This window comes from Phoxinus phoxinus (genome assembly GCF_949152265.1).
Source record: "Phoxinus phoxinus genome assembly, chromosome: 17".
NCBI lineage: Eukaryota > Metazoa > Chordata > Actinopteri > Cypriniformes > Leuciscidae > Phoxinus > Phoxinus phoxinus.
Genome location: NC_136892.1, coordinates 26,043,491 through 26,070,534, shown reverse-complemented (window position 1 = coordinate 26,070,534; position 27,044 = coordinate 26,043,491). Strand labels below are relative to the sequence as shown.

The window sequence follows — 27,044 nt, the reverse complement described above, 5'->3', positions numbered from 1 at the left end:
TCAGAGGGGGCAAAAAACATAATGAAAAGCGTTCACTGTAAATCAACAGTTGACAACTATTTGTAAGATACAGCAGTAACTCTTATTAGATCCATTAAATTGAAAAGTAAATGGTCAGAAAGCTATCGGTGGGTTAGAAACACCGGACTATATTGATAAATGGTCGACGCGAGACTGTCAAAAACCACATGTTTTTTATACCCGTTTATGCTGTTATGAAAACACACAATTCCTATTTACTCCAAATGGAAAAAACAATTCTCCCTCTTTTTTAATTTCACGCATGGGCTGTTTGTGACATCGAAGCGTTTTAATTCGAGCACAACGCCAACGCGAGGTGCGGGGGCGCGCGTAAAAGTGCGCGCACAGCTGTCAGCACCAAGGACAGCTCCGCTGCAGAACAACAGCAGCCGACGCGCAAAGAGAAGAGAAGGACGATACGAGACGCATCACTGAATTCGGCTGCCAGGCTTCGTGCAGTATGTGACTTTCTTGCTCTGCCTGTCTGCAGCCCGACTTCAAGGGGGAATTTAGAAAAAGGCTGCAGTGAATGCCGGTCTCTCAGATGCCATCGCCTAAATGAACTGGGCACCATGAACACATCGCCGCAGTGTGTGTGCATTTCGCAACTGGGATTCTAAAAATTGCCACACTGGACATTGCTTCCAATCTCCTCAACCGAATAGCCCCCACACGAGCCTCCGGCAGCGATAATAGGGGAGGATACTGGGGCTCTCCGTGCGCTCTTCTGGCCCTCCACACGATGCGTCTGCTGCTGCTGGCTGCGTTGTTCTCCTGCTCCTGCGTGCGGGGCGGCTGCGAGCCCAAGATTGTGAACATCGGGGCCGTTCTGAGCCAGAAGAGATACGAGCAGGTGTTCAAGGATGCGGTCACCCAGGCGAACCAGGTGTACGGAAGGGAAAAATTCAAGTTGACCGCAATCTCTGTCACTCACAAAGCCAATGCGATTCAGATGGCGCTGTCTGTGTGTGAGGATCTTATTTCCAGTCAGGTGGGATTTTTAGCAACATCGTTGCACTGTGGAACATCCATGTGGCAAGTTTTAGTCTCAAATGACATGACTGTAAATGTTGCCTGAGGGGTAAACATGTACATGCAATATGCACCCTTCAGAGTGAATTAATTTATTTAGCTTTCATAAGACAGTGTTTTGAAAATAGGTGATATTATCCATTACAAGTAGCATTTTTTAGTTATTGAAAAGTGTAGCATTAAATATGCAAATATGTGCATTAGAAAGAGCTTCAAACATACTGATGCCAATTAATAATTTCTAAGCAATTACTGCACTGTAAAACGAGCAATAAAAAAATTATAGCATCTGACCGCTAAAAATGATTGATCATTATATAATATAACTTATATAATTACATAACATATATAATTATATAAAGCAGTTGATATATTAAATCATATTTTGACTTTTATTTAAATTAAATTAATTGAAATGTTACCACATGAAGCGCATTTTTGGGTTAGATGGAAAAAAACTTTTTATATATTTTTAGACAAACATTTTCTACAACATATATTGAGGGGTGTTTTGTCATTTTAGAAAAAATTGCTGAAAATATCAGTTGATATCATCCATAGATCCATTTCTACATATTTTGACCCTTAAAATAACTAAAATGTCTTAAAGTGTAACCTAATGTAGGACCGTTGATAAAGTCATATTCAATAATATTTTTTGACTTGAATAAAACCTGTAAATTCAGATGTTACCAAAAAAATTTAGGTTAGTAAACAAAACATTTTCACAGTGTAGGCATTGACCTGTGGAGAATTGCCTGGGCAGTTGAAACTTGTTTTGGATTGTGGCAGTAGATTGAAGCCGCATAACTCGTTTAGACGTCTAAACAGGACAGCCTGCCAGTTGATGATACACACACGGGTCAATAGACCCACAGTGGGAGGAAAGGTTAACGTACTGTAGCTGACCCCACAGAGCTTTGATGTCAGAAATGAGTGAGATGACCACACTTATCTCCCTCCACACTCATCGCCCTAGGGCAGCAGCTGCAAAATAAACTAGGTGACGCATGAAAAATCAATGATTTTCAATGCCAGCAGTTTCTATTTTCACAGAGTATTACTGTGCTTGATGAAAATAAAGATGGGGGTGGAGGGGTCAACATAGTATCAGTATCTGCAAAGATGTCTTTGAGGAGGATGCCTCAGATATACAGCTAATGTTCACTATAAATACACTGTCACTCTAAAAAATGCTGGGTTGTTTAAACCCAAATTTGGGTCAAATATGGACAAACCCAATGTTAACCCAACGGTTGGGTTAGTCCATATTTGACACAGATTTGGGTTAAAACAACCCAGCATTTTTTTTAGAGTACTAAAGTTAAATATGAATAAACTAAGATTCTAATATTTTTGAGATATATACAAAGATTAGGGTTAGGCCAGGGTTAGGGTTAAGGTTAGGGTTAGGATGGATGGATACATATGGATGGATGGATTATTCAGTTTGGAGTTTTTTTTATAATATTCTATAGCCTAAGAAGTGTAAATGGAGAAACCTTCAAGTACTGCAGTAGCAATGTCCTACATGAAGTGTAAATGAGAGACTTTTTTCACTACTGAATAACTACTGTCACACTCGTGGGAGTAATTCATCCTGATGCGTTGCTTCATTAAAAGCCTGCACGCAAAAATCACATTAACCGGTTCTGCTTTAAGTGCTCTCTGGGCCGGTGATGTCATTACAAATGTGCTGAGGTAGGAGTCTATCGTCTATCTCAGGGCTGGATACTGCACTGAACAAAAAAAAAAAAAAAAAACGGGGCTGAACATGAATCACTCCCTCCCTCCCCGTCCTGTTCTGCTCTGCCTTGCTCATTCTCTCGCTAATATTCACACCAACCTCCCCCGGTCAACCCAATGGGTGTTCAGCACTCAATTATGTACATACCTTCAACAAATCTGGGGCCGTAAGGTTGTGTAGCTTGTTAGCGGAATGTCAGGATAATTGCTGAATTAATTTGGTTGTGTGAGATTCTTCCATGCGAAACTGCTGTATCGCTCAGTCTGTATCGCCTTTGGCTCACTGATGTCTCTGCCCACTCTGAAGAAGAGACATTCTATGACAGATGGAGCCAGTGCCGGAGGGTCTCTCTGGAAATACATAATGTTGCCAAACCTTTTATTCTCGTTGGTTTTCCTTCTCAATACAGCATATTTATTGAAAAACAAAAACAACGACTGAATCATCCATCTATCTATCCATCTATCCATCTATCTATCTATCTATCTATCTATCTATCTATCTATCTATCTATCTATCTATCTATCTATCTATCTATCTATCTATCTATCTATCTATCTATCTATCTATCCATCCATTCATTGCTGGTCTTATGGTTTATGCAGCCGTTATTTGTGCAATAACAGTGGCTTTTTTTAGCTGTGCAACATGACGCCCATCTACATATTCTGCTCCACTTTATGGATTTTTTAGGTGAAATATTTGGAAATGCAGCATACTGTACACTAACCCCAAGACAAATTTCCCTAAGGGGACAATACAGTATTGCATTGTATATGCCGATGAAAACTAATCGAATGAAGTGCATAACTTTAGTACAATTGGAACAAAGCCTCCCTTTTATAGGCAAATTCCTCTTTGTCTTTCTTGCTCCAACCAAAGATCCTTCAATCAATCAAATTGTCAATCTGTCTGACTGTGAAGTGATTTATGGATTTAGTCAGAGAATGAGCCCAGATCCATGAGTCATACCTATCACTCCGCTGTGTGATCCAGTCTTCACTGTATTGAAACCAGTTCTGTGATCCTGTTTGCAGGTGTACGCCATCCTGGTGAGCCATCCACCACAGTCTAATGACCATCTGACGCCCACGCCGGTCTCCTACACCGCGGGGTTCTACCGCATACCTGTTGTAGGGCTCACCACCAGGATGTCCATTTACTCTGACAAGGTGGGCTGCGTTGAGAGAGAAATCAAATCAGTATGAATCATTTTGGGTGTTTATTCAACTATGGGCACTTTGACCTAGGTTTTTAGAAAAGCACTTTTTAAACTATCACGAGTTTAATTTGTCTGTTAAAAATGACAAAATTGCAGCTTGATTTGAAATGGAATATTCTGTTCACAAGTGATATTTACATGCCATTCTGTGGATCAGTGATGGGGGTTTCAGTGACTCTTTCTGCAGGAAAAGTGACTTTCGTTATGACTTAGTTTCAGATTCAGAACAGATTCATTTCAAAACATTGATTAATTTAAGAACAATAACACTGGCTGCATCCAAAATTCCCTACTATACTGTCGGCTAAAAACAGTATTGTGGCTAGCAGGACGAGGTCGAGGGACGTGAGGACGGCGCGAGACCGGTGGCGTGATTAGAATGAGCGGTTGTCGCAGGTGTCACTTATTATTAATCACGCCACCGGTCTCGCGCCGTCCTCACGTCCCTCGACCTCGTCTTGCAAAAAGTATCCGGATGACCGACTTCTTCCGGCGAGATTCTGAAGTGTGCATACGATGGACACTTTACTTTACAAATTTTATTTTTGGTAAGTAAATTATATACTTATATACTAGCCTATTCATTAGGGAGAGGATTTATGAATGGTAGTGAAGCGACGCAACTGACGCTGGGAGGTCACATGACAATGACAACATGGATAATGTATTACGTCAGGATTACATACACACATTCATCATACTATAGGCCTATAGAAAATATAATTTTTGGCAGTCGCAAAGTAATTCATTTTTCAAAATAAGCACCTACTCTAGAGAGTATGCGACTTCATGAGCGAGTTATTGAAGTGAGTTATATAGTAATAAAACGAGTGACTTTTATAACCTATATTTAATTTTTGTTTGTTTTCACACAATAATCTTGAAATATATTATCATAGTTTTTAAAATGTATTATTTTATTGATGAATATTCATAAATAGAAAACAACATTTAAAAATGACGTTTTTTAATATATATATATATATAAAAGTAAAATAAATCCTGAAGCATCCTTTTATTTCACTAAAATAAAAAGACTGTATTTCTTAAACATCGTCTACCAGCTTTTTTCTTTTTCTCTCTACCCTTCTTTCAGAAGCCATAATTAAAAAAAAGGCCTGTAGTTCAGCAAACATTTTTCTTCTAAAAACCTTATTCTACTAAAATAAAAACAATGTAATTTTTAAACTTTCTTCTTATGTCTTTATCCTTCTTCCAGAGCATCCATCTCTCGTTCCTGCGTACAGTACCCCCGTATTCCCACCAGGCACATGTGTGGTTTGACATGATGCGGGAGTTCCGCTGGAATCACATCATTCTAATCGTCAGTGACGACCATGAAGGCCGAGCGGCGCAGAAAAGACTAGAAACTCTTCTGGAGGAGAGAGAGACCAAGGTAAGATCCAGTCCCAGTTCCAGGATTCCCAGTGCGTGCTTGTATGCAGACGTGTGTGTATCAATCGCAAAGGTCTTCTATGTACGTAACTGTTTTACTTTTTTGTCATGTGATCACATCTCTCATGCCATGTTGTAAATGTTGGCTAACATTCTAAAACCAAAAGCGTCAGCCATGTCTAATGTGGTCTGATTTGACTTGTTATTTGCTCATTTCATATTGCTTTCGACCATAGTCAAAAACTCCTGTGTCTATCCACAACAGGAGCAAAATGAAAACCATAACCTGGGGCGTTGCAAAGCATCAGTGACTCTTTACATATTTATGCCATTTGTTTATACACAAAGCCTTGAGCCACAGATATAAGTCTTATCATCAGTGTCTCATGAGGTGGTTCAAGCTTTGATTGCTTCATGCAGTGGTGCATTGTGGGAATTTTGAGGTTCTGCTCAGTTTCCTTGGGGATGAAAGCTAAATCACCATCCCACATCCCCCCTGCTCGGCGCTGAGGTAATTATTGTTGCCCTCATTGCTGCGAGAGATTATTAACAGTGAAACTATTTAGGTATGGTGCGAATTGAGCTTTCCCACAGAGACGTTTCTGGTGCTGGAAGACTGTTGAAATACCACATAGCTGCTTTATTGGAATTTCTTCTATCTTTTCTTCTTATTATTATTATTATTATTATTATCAGAGGCATCATGCATATTTTTTTTTCCAAGGGGTCACCAGCTTACTCTGTGTCCTATTAGAGAAAATACATTAAATATGGGCAGAATGCATCAGCAGTAAAATATATGTGTATGGGCTAAATATTTAATATAAATATAATTATTCATTTTAAAGCAATTGGGACCTTATGTACAGTAAACGGGGGGTTTCTGCCACAGCTTTTAAACAAATACCTTTAATGTAATGCCATTTACTACAACCTGAAACCTATTCAAATATTATATATATATTAATAAAAATAAATTATATATATATATATATATATATATATATATATATATATATATATATTAGGAAGATGCATTAAAATATACTTTTTAAAATATACTCTTTTCTTATTCATGTTCGTTAATTATTAAACTTGATTTGTATTTGTCTTTATTTCTCTTCTTTATGCTAATTTAAAGCACAGATGTGCCAAATAAATCAATTTGCCTTGTCTTGCCTAGGGTTTTTATCACATTTTGTAGTTGAGCCATTAGTAGGAATGACTCATTGCTATTTATCATGCATGAAAAGCTTCTGCTTTTTGATTTACTGCAATGCTAAATTATGTTTGATTAAGGCTTTCTGAAGTTAAAATCACAGTAATTCACGTCACATTTTAGTGGGTCCTTTTCATGTGTGCTGCAGTCGAGAGAAGCCGTACACACTGGAATGAATTTACATTTTTATAAGACCATTAAAAAGCCCACCAAGTGTTCTCAGGAAAACATTATTCCAGATATGTCAAATTTATTTTATGCTTTAAAAAAAAAAAAAGTCTTTATATGGCCTTTTATGCTCTGTTACTGAAGTTTTAAATTGCCTTCCGAACCGACTTATAGAATAGAGTTTCTTTAACCTGGAAGCCATTTTGTGGTGCTTGTATAATGTGTGTGTTTTTTTTAATCAGGCTCTCTTTTTTATTAGAGGTGCAACTCCATTTTAGAATTCAGAACATCATTCTCTCTAAACTTTCAGGGAAAAAAAATTGTGGTACAACACTTTGTCCCTGGGAGAATACATTAAAAGACACACCTTTGTACCTGATATTAATATGCACCCTTTAGGGATAGATTAAGCACAATGATGTATCACTGATACAAGGAACTAAGCTAAAGGTAGAATTTTTCTAACAGTGTATTTTTAATCGTACTTCTGACCTCTTTTCTAATTTATGTACAAAATTGTAGCTCCAGATACCATGGTAGTTTTGGTCATTTAGTTTGTTATCATAATCTTTATTGAGAATGCAATAACTTGCTCTGAAATGTCACTTACGCCGCTTGAGTTACTGGATAATAACCAAATAGCTAGCGGTTAAGCAACACCAATTCGCATAGACTTTAAGAAAATATTCACACCATAATCACTTTTAATAGTTATAGAGAGATCAAAGCAAGACGGACATATCTGAATGTCTGATATATACATAATATGACAGGAAATATCAAACAATTGCTGCATGTACGTACATGACAACTCTGAAATTTCAGATTATTTTTGCTTGCTGTTATATTCAAATGCAGTTCGGACTCTATTTTTATGCACTATGCGCCAAGGATCATTTTCATATTCCTCCTACTATCAGTTTACACAAGTGTCAGTTATTAAGAGCTATTTCCAGCGGATGCACAGCGGGGTTCATGGCTGCAGCATGAGTTTGGTTAAAGAGGTGCTCAGGAAAGGCCACTGTGTATTCACCTTTCTAATTTCCTTTGAGGTGCCATAATGAGCAAATGCCACGACACACATATAGGTCATGCATAATTTCAGAAGCTCGAACGGCGAATCGCATGAGAGCACGTCGGGCCTATCGCGGCATTCGGGCAGAGTTGTGTGTTTATGCAGGGGGAGGTTTATTTATATCACTGCAAAATGGCACCGTTTGAGCCAGGGTTTCCCCCCCGAGACCACTGCCCTCAAAAAACACAGCAGAACTCAAGATGGTGCAGGAGAAAAAGGTCCTCTTAGTGAGCTTCTGCAATCATACAGCACTCAGAAATATCCGCATTATTATTGAGCCGTTCGTTAACTTGGCAGCCCCGTCACAGTAGTCTGTCATCTTAATTGAATTTGAAGTAACGTCACATGAATAATTCGGGAGGCATTCACGCGCTGCTGCAAGCAGTCGATCTGGATTGATGGAAACAGACCACTTGGTTTCTTAAGTTTGTAATGTTGTTGCGTTTTGCCATCTCTTGGTTTAGGTCTACGGTCTTGTCACGCGGTCTATGATGTTTTTTGCAAGTCCCAGTGTTAGGGATTCAAATTTGGAGCAGAAAAGTGAAAATTTGTTGGTTGCTTTACTGCCCACCATTTTCAACTGTTTATAATATTCTTCTGTGTCTGCATATTTTCTCTGTGCACATTACTCATCAGAATAAAAAAAGGAACTATGAAAACCAAGACCAACTGTCCTATGACAACAAGAGAGGACCTAAGGTATATTTGCATGGTCAATGCACGCCGCCCTCCAAAATCTCTAAACGTAGCTACTAGAAACAGCCCAACCAATCACCGGCCAACCCAGAAATGCCCTTCTCTTGGTAGCACGTGTTTCTTGTTACGTTGAGAAGTTACTTTTCCCTTTTTTATGATTTAAATGAAGAATGGATTTCTTTTGAACGATTATTATTTCCGTTTAAAAAAAATTAAAACGCTCCGCTTCTTTCATTGCCATTTTTTCCTTTAAAAAAAAAAAAAGGATGATGCATGTCTCAGAAAAAAAAAAAAAAAAAGCAATCCCATTCCTTTGTGGAGATCCGATAGTTTGGGACACAACACTCTCTCAGATTCTACTTCCTATTGCAGCATCCCCTCGTTGCTCTTTTTTTCTCAACTCTTTTTCTTTGGGGAAATGACGTCCTCTCACCTGTCACTCCCCCTTTCCACCTGGTTTTAGTTTCCGGTTGCATCGGTCTCACTCCCCGAAACCTCTAACATGCACGTCCTTTCTCTGAAGCCTTGATAACCCTCAGTTTGCATGCGACAATGCAGAATTTTTTTTGTTTTTCAAGCTTTTTTATTCTTTTATTTTTCATTTTGAAGCAGTTTTCCTGGAACTCTATAATTTCCCCCCTTTTCAGTCCCCCTCCCCCCAAAAAAACAAAAACAAAAACAACCAAACCAACCAAAAGTGCTAAATGAGGCAGCATGGTTCAGTTATGGAAGTAAATAGCCTCTTTGACTGATTGTGTACCCCAATCTCAGGCCGAGAAAGTGCTTCAGTTCAACCAAGAGACTAACTTAACTGCTCTGCTCCTGGAGGCCAAAGAGCTGGAGGCTCGAGTGATCATTCTCTCAGCCAGGTAAGAGGTTTACCGCATGATGTTATCTCAGCAGCCCGCCACAATCTCTGCAGCTCGCTCTTCACTGTATATACCTGCAAAAGAGTAATGAATCAGAATGAGTCATCCACATATTTATTATTCTTTTCACCCTGCTGAATAGACCAGCATATGTTTTGGTTGCTTGTGTTTCTAGAGGGAACGTTCTAGGTTCGATACAAGACAAGTTAAATGTACAGAATTTGTGGCTTTATTACCACAAAAGGACGTTCCAATGGTTTCTCAACCTCTACCCTTTCTGTGTCAAGTTATTCAATTTTACAACTTCATTGTAGGGTGTTTATAATGAACTAAAACTATTAAAAACAGTTTTGTTCATTGAAATAATGCTGAAAGAAAATATAAATATAAATATGAGATGAAAAACTAAATGAAAATTAGAAATGGCAACTAACTGAAATAGGCTTAAGTTGAAACACTGAAATTATACTAACTGGAAATAAATAAAAAGCTGAATTAAAATGAAATGAAATAAAAATGAATATGAAAACTGAAACCAAAAATAAAAGCTAATTCAAAGTATTAATAAAAACTATAATGTACAGGTGCAAAAATTTGAATAGGGTGCAAAAGTTAATTTCTTTCAGTAATTCAACTTAAAAGGTGAAACTAATATATTATATAGACTCATTACACGCAAAGGGAGATATTTCAAGCCTTTATTTGTTATAGTTTTTATGATTATGGCTTACAGCTGAAAACCCCAAATTCAAAATTAGAATATTGTGAAAAGGTTTTTCATAAGCTGTAAGCCATAATAAAAAATTCTAACAAATAAAGGCTTGAAATATCTCACTTTGCATGTAATGAGTCTATATAATATATTAGTTTCACCTTTTAAGTTGAATTACTGAAAGAAATGAACTTTTGCATATCCAAATTAAAAAATTTCGAGTTTAACCTGTATATACAGTAAATAATACTAAAATAACACTGCTTTTTTTGCCATGAGAATATATTGCCTAAAACCCTTAAATGGCCATAAAAAATGGCTTATGGCTCAAATAATATGCCTACACAATATTTAATGAGTTCATGTACAAGTAAGTGCTTTTATAAAATTAGGAGGAGTAGCCTACTAACAAATTGGCCCATTTACTTCCATTGTCTGTGTCTCAATCTATCCTTGATTTTTTCAAATCAACATGCCACAAATGCTTTTGAGCTTGACTTGTTATGAACCTAAGCTTAACTAAGACTTTATCAGAAAATCCATGTCGGCGACAGGTTTTGCAGGGGCACAGGTTTGCTATGCTGGCCCACCAGCAAGACCAGCACTAAAACAGTTCTACCCAGCTGGTCTTTTCAGCAGGGTAGGCCTTCGAAAACTTTGAAATAAATAATACTGGAAAGTCAAAACAATGGGTTTACAAAGCAATTTCATACTTCAGTGAGCTTCTCATATTTCTGTCAGCGGTTGTAAACCTGTCTATCTGCCTTTAGTGAGGAAGATGCAGCCGCCGTGTACAAAACAGCGCGCATCCTGAACATGATAGGCTCAGGCTATGTATGGCTGGTCGGGGAGCGTGAGATGTCCGGTAAAGCTTTGAGCGAGGCCCCTGATGGTACGTACTGTACACACACCTCAGTATCACTGAGACAGAAGCAGAGGAAAAGAAGCCATTTTGTTCTTTTAACTTTGAGGTTTTATTGATGAAGCGAGTTGTGAATGTTAGTTTGTGTACGTGTGTTTGTATATAAATTAACCGTTTAAACATTTAAGCACTTTATGTGTTTAAAGGTTTTAAACGAGTCACTAGTTTACACCATAACGGTTGCGTTCTCTGGTTCACTGGCAAGATTAATTACAATTGTACTCCATGTACTCATGTTGACCTCTAGAGGTTTATTTAGGAAGTTACCAAAAGGATGTTATTGTCATTAAGTATTTTTTTTGTTTGTTTGTTTTTGCTGAAAATTAAAATGTGTGGTTTTATCATGTTTATTATATTAATAGTCTGGCTTTCGTGAATTTATAAAGGGTGTTTTTCCAACCCTCCCTTTGATGTGTTTCTGGTATTGGTAAGCTATAAATGGCCTTTTATGTCCCAGGCACTGCACAAGAAATGTTTTTTTAACCCTCTGGTGCTCTTCTGACATTTTAACTTTATTGGAATGGTACGAAACTTGGTAAAGGTTTCGGCATTTGCTAGTGAACACCAAAAAATCATAGATGTGATTCGAAAAGGTTAAATTGTCCTGAAATAAATAGTCACACATTTACTCCTTGCGGTCAAAAATACCCAAAATGTATGGAAAACGAATTTCATCTAGTGGAACCTAGTGGTATTGCGCCCAAACCAATTTTTTTGAGATATCAACCCAAGCCATACATGATTGGCTTGGGTTGATGGTTTTGATTCTTACAGTTTTAGAGTAAATGTGATTGAGAAAATATATGTATATTTCATAGAAAAATTTAAAATAGTATTTTTGTGCATTTTTCATAACAATAAATGTAAAATTCTATAACTTTTTTAAGTTCACTTTTTAAAACTCTTTTCACTTCAACAATAATCTGCCATGTGTCGTCTTTAAAAAGACCAAACTTAAGTCTGTTCTCCAAAACATCCAAGATTTATGACAGTTTAAGTCGGAATAAAAAGTGAACAAATGGATAATAACTACAGCATAAATAAAATGTATTACAATAAAATGTATAATATTTTATATACATTTTTTTTCAAACTTAAGTATAGTACATTCATTTATTTAAATAAAAAAATATCTGTAATTTTTGACCACCACACGAAGAGCACCAGTTCACACTACTGTCGTTGTTTCTCCCAATACACTTGCTCACCTTTTACCCTGGCAGTGTTTTTCTTGTCTTTGTCCACACCTAAACACTTGTTGAGTCTTCACAGTAAACTTTTGGAGATCTCTTACAGAACTGGATCTTTCAAACCCTGCTCCAACAACAAAAACTCAGCTGAAGTTGGATTTATATATGAAGTATACCTTAATTTTGATATATTTCATAAATCACTGTGTGTTAGTGTCTCACTAATTGGACAGGACTTACCACCGTTTGGGAGTAGGTGGCGCTAGTGGGCTTAGTTCAGTAAATCCAACCTCAAGGGTCAAAGCTTGCATTTTGGGCAAAATGTCTCAAGTAACATACCTGTGAAGGACAAAACTATTCATTTTACATGCTGACTCTAATCTACCAGTGGAATTTTTTTTGACAAAACATGATTTGACATCTGATTTGAGAGTCATTTACCCATGCTGGCTCAAAGGGCGACCCTATGGGTTTTTTGCATTGGAAAGGGTTCATAAATGTCAAGGGTGAACCGCTCACAGCTTCATTTTTGATGTCAACACATAGGGCTGATTGGCCTCCAGCTCATCAACGGCAAGAATGAGTCGGCACACATCAGCGATGCCGTTGCCGTCGTAGCCCAGTCAATCCAAGAGCTCTTTGAGAAAGAGAACATCACAGAACCTCCAAGGGGCTGCGTGGGCAATACCAACATCTGGAAAACCGGGCCACTCTTTAAAAGGTCAGTTCTACTAAAGATCATGCATGCAGCTGACCTGTTTATTCGATTTTCTACGATTTGTTTTTATTTTCCTCTATGTCCGGCTTGAGGGGGCGTCCGCCTCATTCTTTGATGGGTTTTGACAACCACAGGCAGATGTTCAATGCGATCTAATGCGCTGTCACATCACATGATATTTCATCTATGCAATTTTTCATGCATCACATCCATATACAAAAAGTTACTCACATGTCAATTCTGGCTGCACTCCACAGGGTATTGATGTCTTCTAAGTACCCAGAGGGCCTAACAGGACGCGTTGAATTCAATGACGACGGAGACAGAAAATACGCTCATTACAGCATTCTCAACTACCAGAAGAGCAGACTGATTCAAGTCGGCATTTACAATGGAACACAAGTACAAATCTTCTTTCACAGTGTTTAATTTATAATTTCATGACATGGGTCCTGAATCATGCATTAGTTCCTGTGAGACATACAAAAATAAAAAAATTAATTTTTAAAAATACAGAGTTTCAAGCCAGCACTAAGTATTTCCTGAATTGAATTCAAAGCCAACTCTGTAAGGGCACTTTTGGAATCTATATAGGCAAATATGAGGATTGAACAAAGATTATGAATATAACTATAAACCTGATAATTATCAACTATAACTATCTTCATTAGGTGGTGATGAATAAGCAGAGGAAGATCATTTGGCCTGGAGGTGAAACAGAGAGACCGAGAGGATTCCAGATGTCTACTCGATTAAAGGTACGGAGTTCACTTTTTTTCATCCTAAAGAAATTAGGACCATGAATCAGAAAATTACCTGAATGCTTGATATATGTTTCATATAGGAAAACTGAACAAAATCGCATCTATCTTTTGCAGATAGTGACCATTCATCAGGAACCCTTTGTGTATGTGAAGCCAACTACGCTGGAAGGGACCTGCAAGGAAGAGTACACACCTAATGGAGTCTTAATTAAAAAGGTGATCTGCACTGGACCAAATGAGACCATCCCAGGTAACCCATCAGGGACGTTTATATTGTCACTGTGCTTTTCTACATCCGCCGTCTGGAGATACATACTGTACATACATACATATATATGCAGCAGGTATTTATATATGTATGAATGTAGCAAGTGTGACTTGACTGGGCATGTGAGTTTGTGTGGAAGTCTGTTTTAAAGCCGATTTTTTGTGTGTGTGTGTGTGTGTGTGTGTGTGTGTGTGTGTGTGTGTGTGTGTGTGTGTGTGTGTGTGTGTGTGTGTGTGTGTGTGTGTGTGTGTGAGTGTGTGTGTGTGAGTGTGTGTGTGTGTGAGTGTGTGTGTGTGTGTGTGAGTGACTATTTCAGCTTGATGCAAAATGTGTGTGCATGTGCTGGATGTTTGCAAACTATGTTTGTGTGTCGCTTGGGCTTCCATCGTAGCATTCTGCTTTGCGTATAGTGAAAGCTGTGGGTATGCCTTGTGTTGCAGCCTAGATAAGCTACAGGTAAAGTGTGAAAGTCAGTATGGAAGGATTGTACTTCTTTTAGATGCTGATGCTCCCATCTGGCTATTGAGTAATTCTGACCACAAGAGTTGCGGCTACTTCACTTTAATTCAGCCAGTACCATAGATGAATTTAAAAAATAATAATTTGCAAAGCTTGTTAATGTTTTATTCGGTTGTAATTGCAAAACAATCTATGACTGGCTGAGTAGCAGAGCGAAAGCTGTGTTTGGAAATAGAATTGATCAGACCTCAATGCTGTCTAACAGTTGAGAGCACTGCTATCTAAAAGAGAAAGACAATCTCTGAATAAATGAGTGCATTGGGGTGAGTGGAGTGGTGGGAGTGAGTGAGTGGGCTTTCAAAATATAGATTTCCCTCATGTAACTGTCAGATGGAATGAAATTTCACTTTTTCTGGTTTGGTTACAGGACGCCCAATTGTTCCCCAATGTTGCTACGGATTTTGCGTTGACCTTCTAATTAAATTGGCAATGACAATGAACTTCACCTATGAAGTACACCTGGTGGCAGATGGAAAATTTGGAACACAGGAAAGAGTAAGTATACTTTCCTATTTTGTCAAGAATAAGCAACCTGATTATCATATGAAAAATTCACACAATGAATAATTTTGCTTTCTATATATCATTCGGTGGCATAGGTAAATAACAGTAACAAGAAGGAATGGAACGGCATGATGGGTGAGCTCCTGGGTGGCCTTGCTGATATGATTGTTGCTCCCTTGACAATCAACAACGAACGAGCCCAGTACATAGAATTCTCCAAGCCTTTCAAATACCAGGGACTGACTATCCTTGTGAAAAAGGTACGATTAAACTACTCAAACTACCACACTCTATCTATGTTTTCATTACAGATTGTCAGTATAACACTGTTGAAAATAGCAGCATTGCTAGTCACCACTTGCTAGTCTTGTTAGTCCTGCTGGTACCTACCAGAGCAGGTATTGAGTGAATGGAATGTGCTAAATGTATCTAAGTGGCCATGCAATGTGTGTTTCAGGAAATTCCTCGTAGTACACTGGACTCGTTCATGCAGCCATTTCAGAGCACATTGTGGCTACTGGTGGGTCTATCGGTACATGTGGTGGCGGTGATGCTTTACCTACTAGACCGGTTCAGGTACAACAAGACATTGGGTCGAGAGTGTTGCTAGCTGTTCCATGGGTGTTCATAGGGTGCTTTGTGTGTGTGTGTGAGTGTGTATTGTTTGTTCTGTCTTTTTAGGTAGTTTGTTTCACTCATTGGGATCATGTAGCACCTTTGTTTCAGGATGTCTCAACAGTACATGAGAGTGCTGAACACGTTCAGGAGGTTGAGTGGCTGCACTCTGTGAGCCTGTTCTCTTTTCCCTCTCTTTCTGTCTTTTCCTGTCCTCTCTCTGTCTCTTTACTTTGCTTCCACGGCTTTTATAATTCTCTCTATGTGCTAAGTGAACCAGAAACCAGAAACCAGAAATTGGTTCTCATTGGGATACTGGACAATTTGGTTCAAGGCTACTTATGGATTATTTTACCTATTTTCTTTCTGATCATGTTCACTGTTTCACCTGGTTTTTCCAGCCCATTTGGAAGGTTTAAAGTAAACAGCGAAGAAGAAGAAGAGGATGCCCTCACCTTATCTTCAGCTATGTGGTTTTCCTGGGGCGTCTTGTTGAACTCTGGAATCGGAGAAGGTGTTGTGAAAGTCAAACTTTGCTTCTGGTCATGTTCAATTAAACAAATCAATTTTATTTTACATTTTTATTTGACATATGTTTGACTACTTACATGTTGTCCAGGTGCCCCACGAAGCTTTTCAGCAAGAATTTTGGGAATGGTGTGGGCTGGCTTTGCTATGATTATAGTAGCATCTTATACTGCCAACCTGGCTGCCTTCCTAGTGTTGGACCGGCCTGAGGAGCGCATCACCGGCATCAATGACCCAAGGGTATGTTTCTCTAAGCACTTGAAGTGCCAAAGTAAAGCTTTCTAAGATGTGTACAGTGAGTTTGCATTTTTTCCAGCTAAGGAACCCATCAGACAAGTTCATCTATGCCACAGTGAAGCAGAGTTCGGTGGATATTTACTTCCGGCGACAAGTTGAGCTGAGCACAATGTACCGCCACATGGAGAAGCACAACTATGAGAGCGCCGCTGAAGCCATCCAGGCTGTTCGGGACAAGTGAGTACCTGCTGGGTAGACACCAGCAGGTCTGGCCTCACGGTCAGTCAATCAAGTCACACGGTCTTGAGGGTCCTGGGCCTGTAGGTCTCAGGTATATAAATCAGTGCCAGAACTTGCTGCACTAACCTGTGACCCTGGCCCATATCCCTTCGCACAAGAGGCCCGGCTATGTGCCACACATAACATATATTAACAATAAGCTAAAGAACAACTTTTTCAGGTTTTCAGCAAAAAACGTCATTGAGGGAATCCAATGGGGGACAAAGCTCCACTCGTCTGGCATTGGATTTCATTTGCCTATGAGGTTGCAGTCTAGTTTTCTGGTAACACAAGTCGCACAAGAGGGGTGGGTGGGGGCGTTTGCCATGAGTGTGTTGTTTCTCACTGTACTGTTGCACTGTAACCCCCCACCCTTCCCGTCCTCCTCCCTTCCCCCTGCCCCCACAGCAAGCTGCATGCTTTCATCTGGGACTCTGCGGTGCTGGAGTTTGAAGCCTCGCAGAAGTGCGACCTGGTGACCACGGGAGAGCTGTTTTTCCGTTCGGGCTTTGGCATAGGCATGCGCAAGGACAGCCCCTGGAAACAGAATGTGTCCCTGGCTATTCTCAGGTCTGTCCCAGCCGAAGCAGCATATTATATGCTTCTGTATAGTTTTATGTTGTATAAACTCTCATCATTGTACACTTAATCATCTCTCTCTGTGTATTTCCCCTCTGGCATCCCTGCTCTGTATTCTGTGTGCTTGAACATATAAATGTTTGTGGTAGTGATTACTTTGTGGGATTTATCGGTACTTTCTCCCAAAAGCAACGTTTTAACTTTAGAACTTCTCTTCCTGCTCTCCACCACCCCTTGCAGTTCCCATGAGAATGGCTTCATGGAGGACCTAGATAAAACCTGGGTGAGATACCAGGAGTGTGACTCAAGGAGCAATGCCCCAGCCACACTCACCTTTGAGAATATGGCAGGTATGGTCCATTTAAGGTACAGAGAAACCTAAAAGAGATTGGACAAAAAAGGTATAGTAGGTAATGTATTGGGGCCTTTTTTTGTCCAATACTTTTAGTTGTTGTTTTATGCTCACCTATGTTGGTGTTCACATTTGCAAAAAACTCATTACCTTTAACATCCATCCATTTTGAATGGTTTTCAGCAGCAGGCCCTAAATATATGGGCAATAAATGTAGGATTCCATCACACAGAGGCTCCATCCCCTCCAGCTCCTCTATGGGTTGATTCGAAGAGTAATGTGTCTCCATTAATCGACTGACAGTCTCCTTCATCCCTCTCATTCACAGGTGTCTTCATGCTAGTTGCTGGGGGCATTGCAGCAGGGATCTTCCTCATCTTTATCGAAATTGCATACAAGCGCCATAAAGACGCTCGCAGGAAGCAGATGCAGCTAGCCTTTGCGGCCGTCAACGTTTGGAGGAAGAACCTACAGGTAAGGCAGCTCTCTCCTACAACACAAGCGGTAAAAAAGAAGGGTGAACATGAGGGAATGACCTCCCAACAGACTTTTACATAAGAACTACTTTTTGTACTAGGGCTTTTAGTTCACAAGTATTTCATACATAACTTTGCAAAAAACAAATCTTGGTTGCACTGTTAAACAGATCTATGATTGCACTGTTTGGTGTCGTGACCAAAGGTGGACGATCTTACTTACATTGCGTGTTCATAGGCTTCTAAAAGGGCCAACAAAGAAAAACTTCCCTCTTTCCCATTTTCATGGCTGGTCTAAGATTGTCTAGGCTGCTCTGGTTCAATCAGCCTCCTTCTTCTTATCTGTGCCAACAGGACAATAAGGAGTGTTCAGGGAGTCAAGCTGTTGGTGCGGCTGGGACTCCATCTTTAGTATGTAAAACCAGCTGATTCGTTGCCACGTCATCCTTGCTACGCGAATTAGTATATTAAAAATTGCTGATATGCTTAGTTCATTAAAATATGAAGCTGCTTTCATGGCATGAACCACTTAAATGCTTTAAACCACGTTGCCTATTAAGGTTAGATGAAATAAAAATCCCTGAAGATAATGTAGACTACAAAATTTATGTTTACAATATTAAAAATGTAATGTTGATTAAGTATACTACTAGCGTACGTCATTAAGCTATACTAAAGAGAAAAGACCGCTATTAAGAAAACAGGACAGAGCACTAATTGTCATCATTAGCAAGATGTCCCAGCCTATACCATTAAAAACAGTGCAAGAGTTATGACATAAAACATATTATAGAAGCCAATATTTCAAAAGCCTTATCCAGCACAAATCCATGCTATAGTCTAACACAGTCCAGTCAAAAACTCTTGCTCACCTGTGTGTCCTTTGATGCCAATGTCTTCTAGTGGGAAGTCCTGGGAGGTCTTCCCAGTGAGACTGTGATATTTGGTGAGGGGTGGGCCAGTGGGACAAGGGCTGGGCAGAAATACATTGAGGCTGTGAGAGCCTCAAGCTGCTTCTTTATTCAGAGTGACAAAAGGTCAGAACTGCTGCAATAGAATAAACAGTAGTGGCAGTGAAAGGTAAGATCACAGTCTCTTGTCTTTGTAAACAGGTCAATTTACTATCAATGTCTGTCATCGGCCTCACACGTATATCGTCTCTGTATGTACTGTACATGCATGTAGGCTCTTATGCAGAAAGGTCTAGTGAACTATTGAGGACAAAAAAAAAACTTTACATTTGGAGTCTAGATGATCTATGCCTGATAAAAGTGAAGGGTTAAGCAATCACTAAAGTTAGTTTGTATGGATCATTCACAGAGGTGTATTAGAATGGTTTTGTTAGCTATTCCTTTCTGCATAGGAATTTACACAACGTTTTGAAGGAGATTGAGATCTTTGAGAGCTTGCGTGTGTAAATGTTATAAATCTTTTGTGTGTGTACTTCAATATGAATGTTTAAATCCAAATACCCCATTTGCACTTCTGTGTACTGCACCTACAGTGTCTTGTAACACGCACTGCACTTCTGAATAACCTGCCCAATTTGTAGTTTTGTCCACTGGGCTGTTCTGTTGTCATCTTAAAAGCACAGAAATGTCAAAAACATGCTGCCCACAATTCAATGGTTAATGGTTGTCTCTTGGAGCAGAGCGCATTCAGAAGTGCACTGCCTTCAGGAAAATGAGAAAACAAAAAGGAAACACTGAAAAAAGGACGATGCTAAACTAAATGAAGCGTGAATGTGCTCTCATGAGATACTATGTCGAGGCTTGCAGCCAGTTATGTGTCTCACTGTGCCGATGGTCTACATTGGTCCAGCATGCTAATGCACAGACAGTGCTCTGACAACAGCCAAATGGGGCTTTTTGCATCTTCTTTCTTTGTTTGTTTTTTGTGAAAAGCATAAAATTGATGCAGGAAACACAACAGTGCGTTTCGCAAAGTTGTTCTTAGACCGCAAAGACATAGTGGTAAGTCCCAAAGTGGGAGATTTTCAATTGGTAGCAGGGATTGTATGATTTTCATTTTAAAGGGCCAAAACAAAGGTGAAGATGATCCTGAGAGTCTTCCATCAGCCAACGTCAACTGTATGCTTGTCCACATTTTGCTTACTTTATCCATACCCTTGCTCCTACTGCCCTCTGCATGAGTCTAAATGAAATTCACACCGCGCTTATCCCAACTCTAACCTGATGCAGTACGTCCCTTATGTGTGGTGTGAATTTACGTTATACCCTACAAAAAGTATAACGCTAAAAGAGGGTTCTTATAAGTATTCATGTATTGATCAGTATTATTTCATATCCTGTGCTCTATTGGCATTTTATTGGTTGCTGTACTTCCCTATAAGAGTGTTGTTTTGTTTTGTGATATTACAGACTGCTTGGCTTTGATGTCATTATTTCCTCAGCAAGCTCATTTTGCTGCCTTCTGCTTTTGCTTATGGATCTTAAAGTCATGTGATCTTTAAAGCAAGTGGATAAATATTTATTTATTTTTCTTTTTTCCTCCCCAATGCAGCCCTCTTCCTCTGTAGAGACTCAGGATGTAAGAATACCTTAATTCGACCTTTTCTTACACAAACACACCCAGTCTTGTGCATTACCTTAGTACCATTTGTAGAGGCCAGAGAGTAGCCGTGTGGGGCACCTTTGTTGGACGGTGGGAGGGAAGGGTCAAAAAGGTCCTAATCTTCTTCTGTGCCTAAAACTATAACGTGTTAACTGCAATTATTTATGAAACAGCACAAAACAGATGCCAAGGAAGATTAATTGAGAATTTGAAATTCCTGCCACTCTTTGCAACCAAATCTGTTGCATTCTACCAATTCTCTTTATGTCAAACAAGTCTGACTTCCATTCATATTTATAGATTGTTGGGTTTAAAATAGTTTATCAACGGGGAATTAAGGGATGTGGTTTTGCCAGTTGAAAACCAGCCAGAGAACATGAATAATTGTTCTACATATATTTATTTTAGGATAGGAAAAGTGGTAGAGCAGACAGCGAGCCAAAAACGAAACCCTCTTTTAGGTCCATCAGTACCAACCTGGCCTCCAGCATCAAGAGACGTAGGTCCTCCAAAGACACGGTAAGGAGGTTAAGGAATGGCATCTCTTTTTACTCGACCGGTCTCTCTTCCTCTTTCTGCGTCTGTCTTTCTCTCGTCCTATTCTTCCGCTCCTCTCTCTGTATCTACTTTCTTCTGTCTTAAATGACATGTCATGTCTGAAACCAAGAGAGCCGCATTTCTCTCTGGTTATTCCTCCATTCCTGGCATCTCGGCCACGGCCACGTGTCTGTCAGTCAGTCATCGAGTCACCATTCAGACCCCATCTGTCAGTTAGGATTTAAGAGCATAGCCATCCTTAAAAGTTAAGCTGAAAGGTTTTTAGAACACAATGATGTCAGAATCAGGAAAAAAGTTCTAACCTAAGAGCTGTTCCAAGAGGAGGGGGCGCTGCACAATTCCTGATGTTTCTGGGCTGCTTCTCTCCCTTTTGCAACCTCTGGATGTGGAAGCGTGTGTTAGTGCGGGTGGACGTGTGTGCCTCTTTTTGGTGGGATGTTGTGCGTATTTGTGTTTCTCGTCCGCAAACCTGCCTGACGTGATTGATATCATGAACAGTCAAATCTTGCAATGTTTGTTTCCCCCGACGGCATGCTTTGGTGTTGTGGTGTTTGATCAGAGCAACCGATGCCATGCGGAATAACGTTTTTTTTTTTTACAGCGGAACTTCCCTTTCAGAGTTTGGAATCATCAATTAACAATGATTTTCTTTTGTACAACTGTTTTGTTTAAGGTTCAAACAACGTTTATTTCAAGGAATGAGAATTTAAAATGAAGATTCTGTCACCATTTACTCACCCTCACATTTTACCAAATCTGTATGATTTTCTTTCTTCCATGGATCACAAAAGGAGATGTTTAGAGGAATGTCTAAGATGCTTTTCTCCATTCAATAATAGCAGCTTTAAAAAGGATAAAAAAATATGTATGTGCTATATTCCAAGTCTTATAAATAAGTCACAAGACATGCTAACCTAATATCATTTGATATCAATGACATAAAAGCCCAGTTTGAATACGCGTGAGTTCAATTTGAGAGCTATGAAAAACTTTCAGCGAATAATGGCTCAAATTTCAGTCTGATCCTCACACAAAATTGTGTGGCTTTAGAAGATTTGGAATATAGTTATATACAAACCACAAAACTAATTTAATTAGTGCATAATAATTCATATTACAATTTGTTAAATAACTTAAAATAATAAATAGATCAAATGAATGCGCTGCCATGGTTAAACCTTTCCAGACACAATGGATCCATATACTATGAATAGGTATTTATACTAAATACAAGACAAAATCTATTTTCTGTTAGTTTTTTTCTTTAGCACTAAATTGCAATTTTTCTCACATTTTGTTTTGGAATTATGTTACATTTTTTCCCCTTTTAAATGTTTAAGAGAATGGGGAAAGTGGGGTGGGGTGGTGAACGGTGAAGAGAAGGCACAGCAATCCAGGTGAAAAGAGAAAAACAGAGTAACCATCCACAGTGTTTAATTCATCCTTTTATTTTTTGATATCAGTGTCGCCTCTCTTTCTATATAAGTGGATGTATATGGATATATAACTGTCGACGTCCCCCACATGATGTACATGCTACACAGCCTCTCTCTTCCTCTGCAAGCATGCAATATATCTGTCGTAGAATTAGAGACTGTGTTTTGGTTGCCTTAGTAGAAGTAGTTGCATTTATTTGTGGTAGTGATGATACACACACTTTTTTTGTCTATTTTGCTGATTCACTGTCTCTCACCAGGGGGCACTGTGGGCTTGATTTGGAAGTGCCGACAGCAAGCCTTTTGAGTGAACATAACAAGAACTCTCTCATTCTCTCTAAGGCGTGCTAAGGGCATTCTTTATGCAACACCAAGGAAGAAAAAAAAAATGAAAAAGCCTCCCGGTGTCATCAGAAGTATTGCTGAATACATCTATTCTGCAATACGACAATGATGATTTTGAGAATGAGAACCTTTGCCTTAAGCTTTAGCTTTTAGAATTGTTGCATCATATTTTGAGCTTATATGCTTAATTATTGGCAATGCCATAGCAATAAAAAACAGTAAGCTATAAAAGAGGACACATGCTATAATTAGTAAGGTACATTTTAAATGCATAATTATTATGCATAACTGTTTATTTAAAAAACTTACATCCAAACATTGCATGTGTCCTTGGTTTTTGCAGAACAATTTGTTATTTTTTTAAATGTATAGCAATCTGAAAGTCTTCGCTGCTGCTTTTCCATCAATATATGCATTTCTTTTGTAAATGTATTCCTTAGGTATGTACATATTATATTTACATCACATTTAGTCAGTCTTTATTAACCGACTGCAAAAAGTGTGTCACTTACATCTTAGCCAAAAAAAGCTCTCTGTGCCTCAGTTTCACAGTTTGCCACAGCAAGGAACAGAATAAAAAATAAATAAGAATTACATAATACGGTCAGATCAAAACACTTTGCTTAATCAAAATGTCCTTGCAGTTGCAACATGGCAAGCCTCACTGAGAGACATTTTATAGCTTACAAAAATGGAAATTGAAAGCAAAAACAATAATTTTTTGTTGTGGAAATTGCCTTCTGACTGGGCACCTGCATGTCTTTGAGTGTTTTGCCAACCCGGCACTGCAGATGCCCATGTGAGAAAACAGCTTGTTGCCCTTCTAACACATCTAAGCTTGAGATGAGGAAACAGGAACTGCAACTGAATGAGAATTAAATATATTATAGATATAAATATACTGTGGCTCAAAAAGTATTTAGACATTTAGGCCAAATTTAAATATGTATAAATGTCATTGCATTAGACAAGAAAATAAGGCACATGGTAATTATTCCTAAACATTTAGCTTTTTTAGGTTATAAATTATAAATAAAAACAAATGTAACTGTTCGAAATGAAGACAAAAAGTATTTGGACAATTCCTGGTTGTCAACAATTGAACCAACTATGTACAGATAAACTACAACTGTGTTTGTTTACTCTGCTAGGCCGTCACTTTGAACGTGAGGGGAACTGATACTATAAATCCACACATTGAGCCAACTGGGTTAAAAGCAATTGTAAAAATAGCTTGGCAAAGGTCATTGGTTGACACCACTGCTTTGCAGATGTCAGTTGGTTTATATTACATTATGTAATGCAATGCCATTCATATATATTTAACTAAGTATATCGCAAGTGACCAAATACATTTTGACTTTTGACCCAGATATAAATAAACACAAAGGTTATTAGGTGACATGAAAAACATCTCACAGCAGAGAACCTGCTTCCTCTTCTTTGAATATTATTATAAAAACCTCCTAAGGCAGCAGGATAGCTAGAAGAACACTTCCCCCACATTGTTTAAAATTTGTATAAACCTCCTTGGATGGTTATAGAATATTTAAGTGTTGCGTTCAATTGCAAAACATAGCCTTTAAAATGTTTTCAAGTCCTGGCCTAAAGGCAAACTTGAGCAAAATGCATTATGAAGACATCTGAAGCATTCAATAATTGAGTCCTTGTTTCTGATTTGCATGCTACGTGCTGCCTTAGGGGTGAAGAAAGAAATATCTTTCTGAGATTTTGGTGAAAATGAAAGGTAACAGTCGCACTAATGCTCTCTATCCTGTGTGTTTTCTACCTTCTCTCTCTTTCTACAGCAATTCCCACCCACAGACATTACGGGCCAACTCAACTTGTCCGACCCGTCTGTCAGCACGGTGGTGTGAGGCAGAGAGAGAGAGGGAGAGTTTAACATAAAGACATGTTCATTCTTTAGAGAAAAACAAAATGGAACTAGAGAGGAGCGTTGCAGTACCACTCCTCTAGGTTTTGCACAATGGATCCATCACGAACGAGAACTACTGAGCCACTTCACCTTTATGGAGATCCAATGGGACCTGTCGGAACTTGATGGTGGACTGAAAGGAACGGCATGACACTGCAATGCACTGGAACGCTGCCAACACACAGACCATATAAACACATAAACACATTCCGCTTGAAGCTAAACTTAGTATACACTATCATCATCATTCCATCCACCAGAACTTCTTCTGTATAAATTCTTTATGATTATGTAGAAATATTTCTTATTAGTATTAGTGATTATTCCTATGTTGATTTGGTGGTTTAAGTATTGTACAGTATAATTTAGAACAAAGAGCAAAACTTTTCATGTCGCAAGGCCGATTCTAAGGCCGCTATTTAATGAATTAACTATCTGTAGTACGTATAAGATTAATTATATTCATCATATACATATGACTATTTATCTTCTTTACATTTTTTTTATTGTTTTACTTGCATTCTGTTCATTGTTTTTTATTCTTTGTCTATAATCTATAAAGCAAAATGTCAGCCAATCAAGCAAATCAAATATCATTGTCTTTCATATTAATCCCATCATTCCTCTGCATGTAAAATGCATGCAAATTTGTCCCTCAAGGATTACGGACAACAGAAATATTTTGTATACCCCTCCACATATCACAGAAAAGAGATATAATTAAAATTTTAGATTGAAGATGTGACCAATTGCACATGCAAACTCTCCTTCAAACTCAACAGTTCTTCCTCTTTAAAGTTCTTACGCAGTCGTTCTCAACTTCAGTCTGAAGGGTGCATCAAGGGGCCGAGTTTTTTCATCCAACTAGCACTTGTTATCTCATGCAAAATCATCTCTGTGTGTCATCCCCACAGACAACCCCGGAGATCTTTTACATGAGAAAACCCCAAGTGTGCCCCTTTATTTTCAACGCTGGTGCTGCAGTTTCGTATACACCTATTGGTTAGATGGTAAAACTGGCCCGTTCCCAAGTTCTGGAGTTGAGAAACACCAACAAAACAAAAGCTGTACAAATAAGGACAGATTACTGTAAATGTGTACTTACATGACCTGTGGAAACTCCCCTGTAAGAGAGATCACTTACCTAGCACTTTAATGTGAATCTGTCGGAATCTATATGCATATGGAATTTATGCAATTTGCCAAATGTTGATTGTAATACTCGTACTTGATATGAAAATGCACATTTGAGAATGTGAAGTATGTTATATGTAACTGTCAGCTGTTTGATTTGAACAAAACACTCATTTTCTAGTTTTCATATCAAGAGATTTAGACAGATTTGTTTCTAACTATGTCAAATTCTTCTACATACCACAGATATCCTCTGTTTACTAACTGTTGACTTCTACTACTTTAGGGTTTAGCCTTTTTAAACTGACAGGTGTATATGCACCGTATGTTTTTCTCATTGCTTGAGTCAATGAATGTGGTTTGTTCACTAGAGGAACAATTATACCTGATTTCAGGGCATGTGAAATTTGAATTCAGCTCATGTTGCCTGGACTGCTAGATTGTCATTTGAAAATGTTGATAAGGAAGTGTTTTTATGAGAAACTGTCACACTGTAAATGACACACAATCAAAATAAGATAAATTACATCACACATATAAACACACATATCCTGTGCATATCTTACTTAAATAAATGCTACATATATGTTTCAGTTCATTTTAGATATTTCTTCAAACGAACACATAATGTTTGCATTTTGACAAAAATATTTAGAAATAACATTTCTGTGCCAATAAATTTGTGCCATGTCAGTTCCAGACCACAACTAGCCTAATTGTCTTCTCAATTTTGTGAGCACAATGTGTGTAATGTTATATTAAGTCAAGAAATATCCATATCCATTAATGTTGTACATATATATATATACATATATATATATACATTAATGTTTTATGTATATATATATATATATATATCCATTAATGTTATATATATATATATCCATTAATGTTATATATATATATATCCATTAATGTTATATATATATATATATATATATATATATATATATA

The 27,044-nt window shown here is 38.4% G+C and overlaps 1 protein-coding gene and 2 long non-coding RNA genes across 3 annotated transcripts; 1 reads left to right on the top strand and 2 right to left on the bottom strand.

Moving 5' to 3' along the window:
• The first annotated feature begins 273 nt into the window (after positions 1-273).
• Positions 274-26,793, top strand: grin1a (glutamate receptor, ionotropic, N-methyl D-aspartate 1a). The gene is made up of 22 exons (XM_079585681.1): positions 274-1,012; positions 3,838-3,972; positions 5,242-5,418; positions 8,516-8,578; positions 9,347-9,444; positions 10,927-11,048; positions 12,815-12,989; positions 13,244-13,388; positions 13,658-13,744; positions 13,865-14,013; positions 14,906-15,032; positions 15,137-15,301; positions 15,499-15,617; positions 16,058-16,170; positions 16,276-16,424; positions 16,501-16,658; positions 17,109-17,270; positions 17,520-17,629; positions 17,960-18,105; positions 20,631-20,657; positions 21,090-21,200; positions 24,829-26,793. Exons 1-22 carry the CDS (start codon positions 764-766, stop codon positions 24,895-24,897), a joined length of 2,856 nt encoding a protein of 951 aa, XP_079441807.1. The 5' UTR covers positions 274-763; the 3' UTR covers positions 24,898-26,793.
• LOC306984378 lies at positions 9,181-16,372 on the bottom strand. Its single transcript, XR_013794528.1, has 7 exons — positions 16,265-16,372; positions 16,112-16,155; positions 13,218-13,274; positions 12,710-12,962; positions 12,509-12,607; positions 12,287-12,392; positions 9,181-9,518 (listed from the first exon to the last, which is right to left on the bottom strand). It is a non-coding gene; the product is annotated as an uncharacterized lncRNA (long non-coding RNA).
• Positions 17,985-24,821, bottom strand: LOC306984379. The gene is made up of 4 exons (XR_013794529.1): positions 20,716-24,821; positions 18,980-19,154; positions 18,331-18,449; positions 17,985-18,121 (listed from the first exon to the last, which is right to left on the bottom strand). It is a non-coding gene; the product is annotated as an uncharacterized lncRNA (long non-coding RNA).
• Positions 26,794-27,044: the final 251 nt, after the last annotated feature.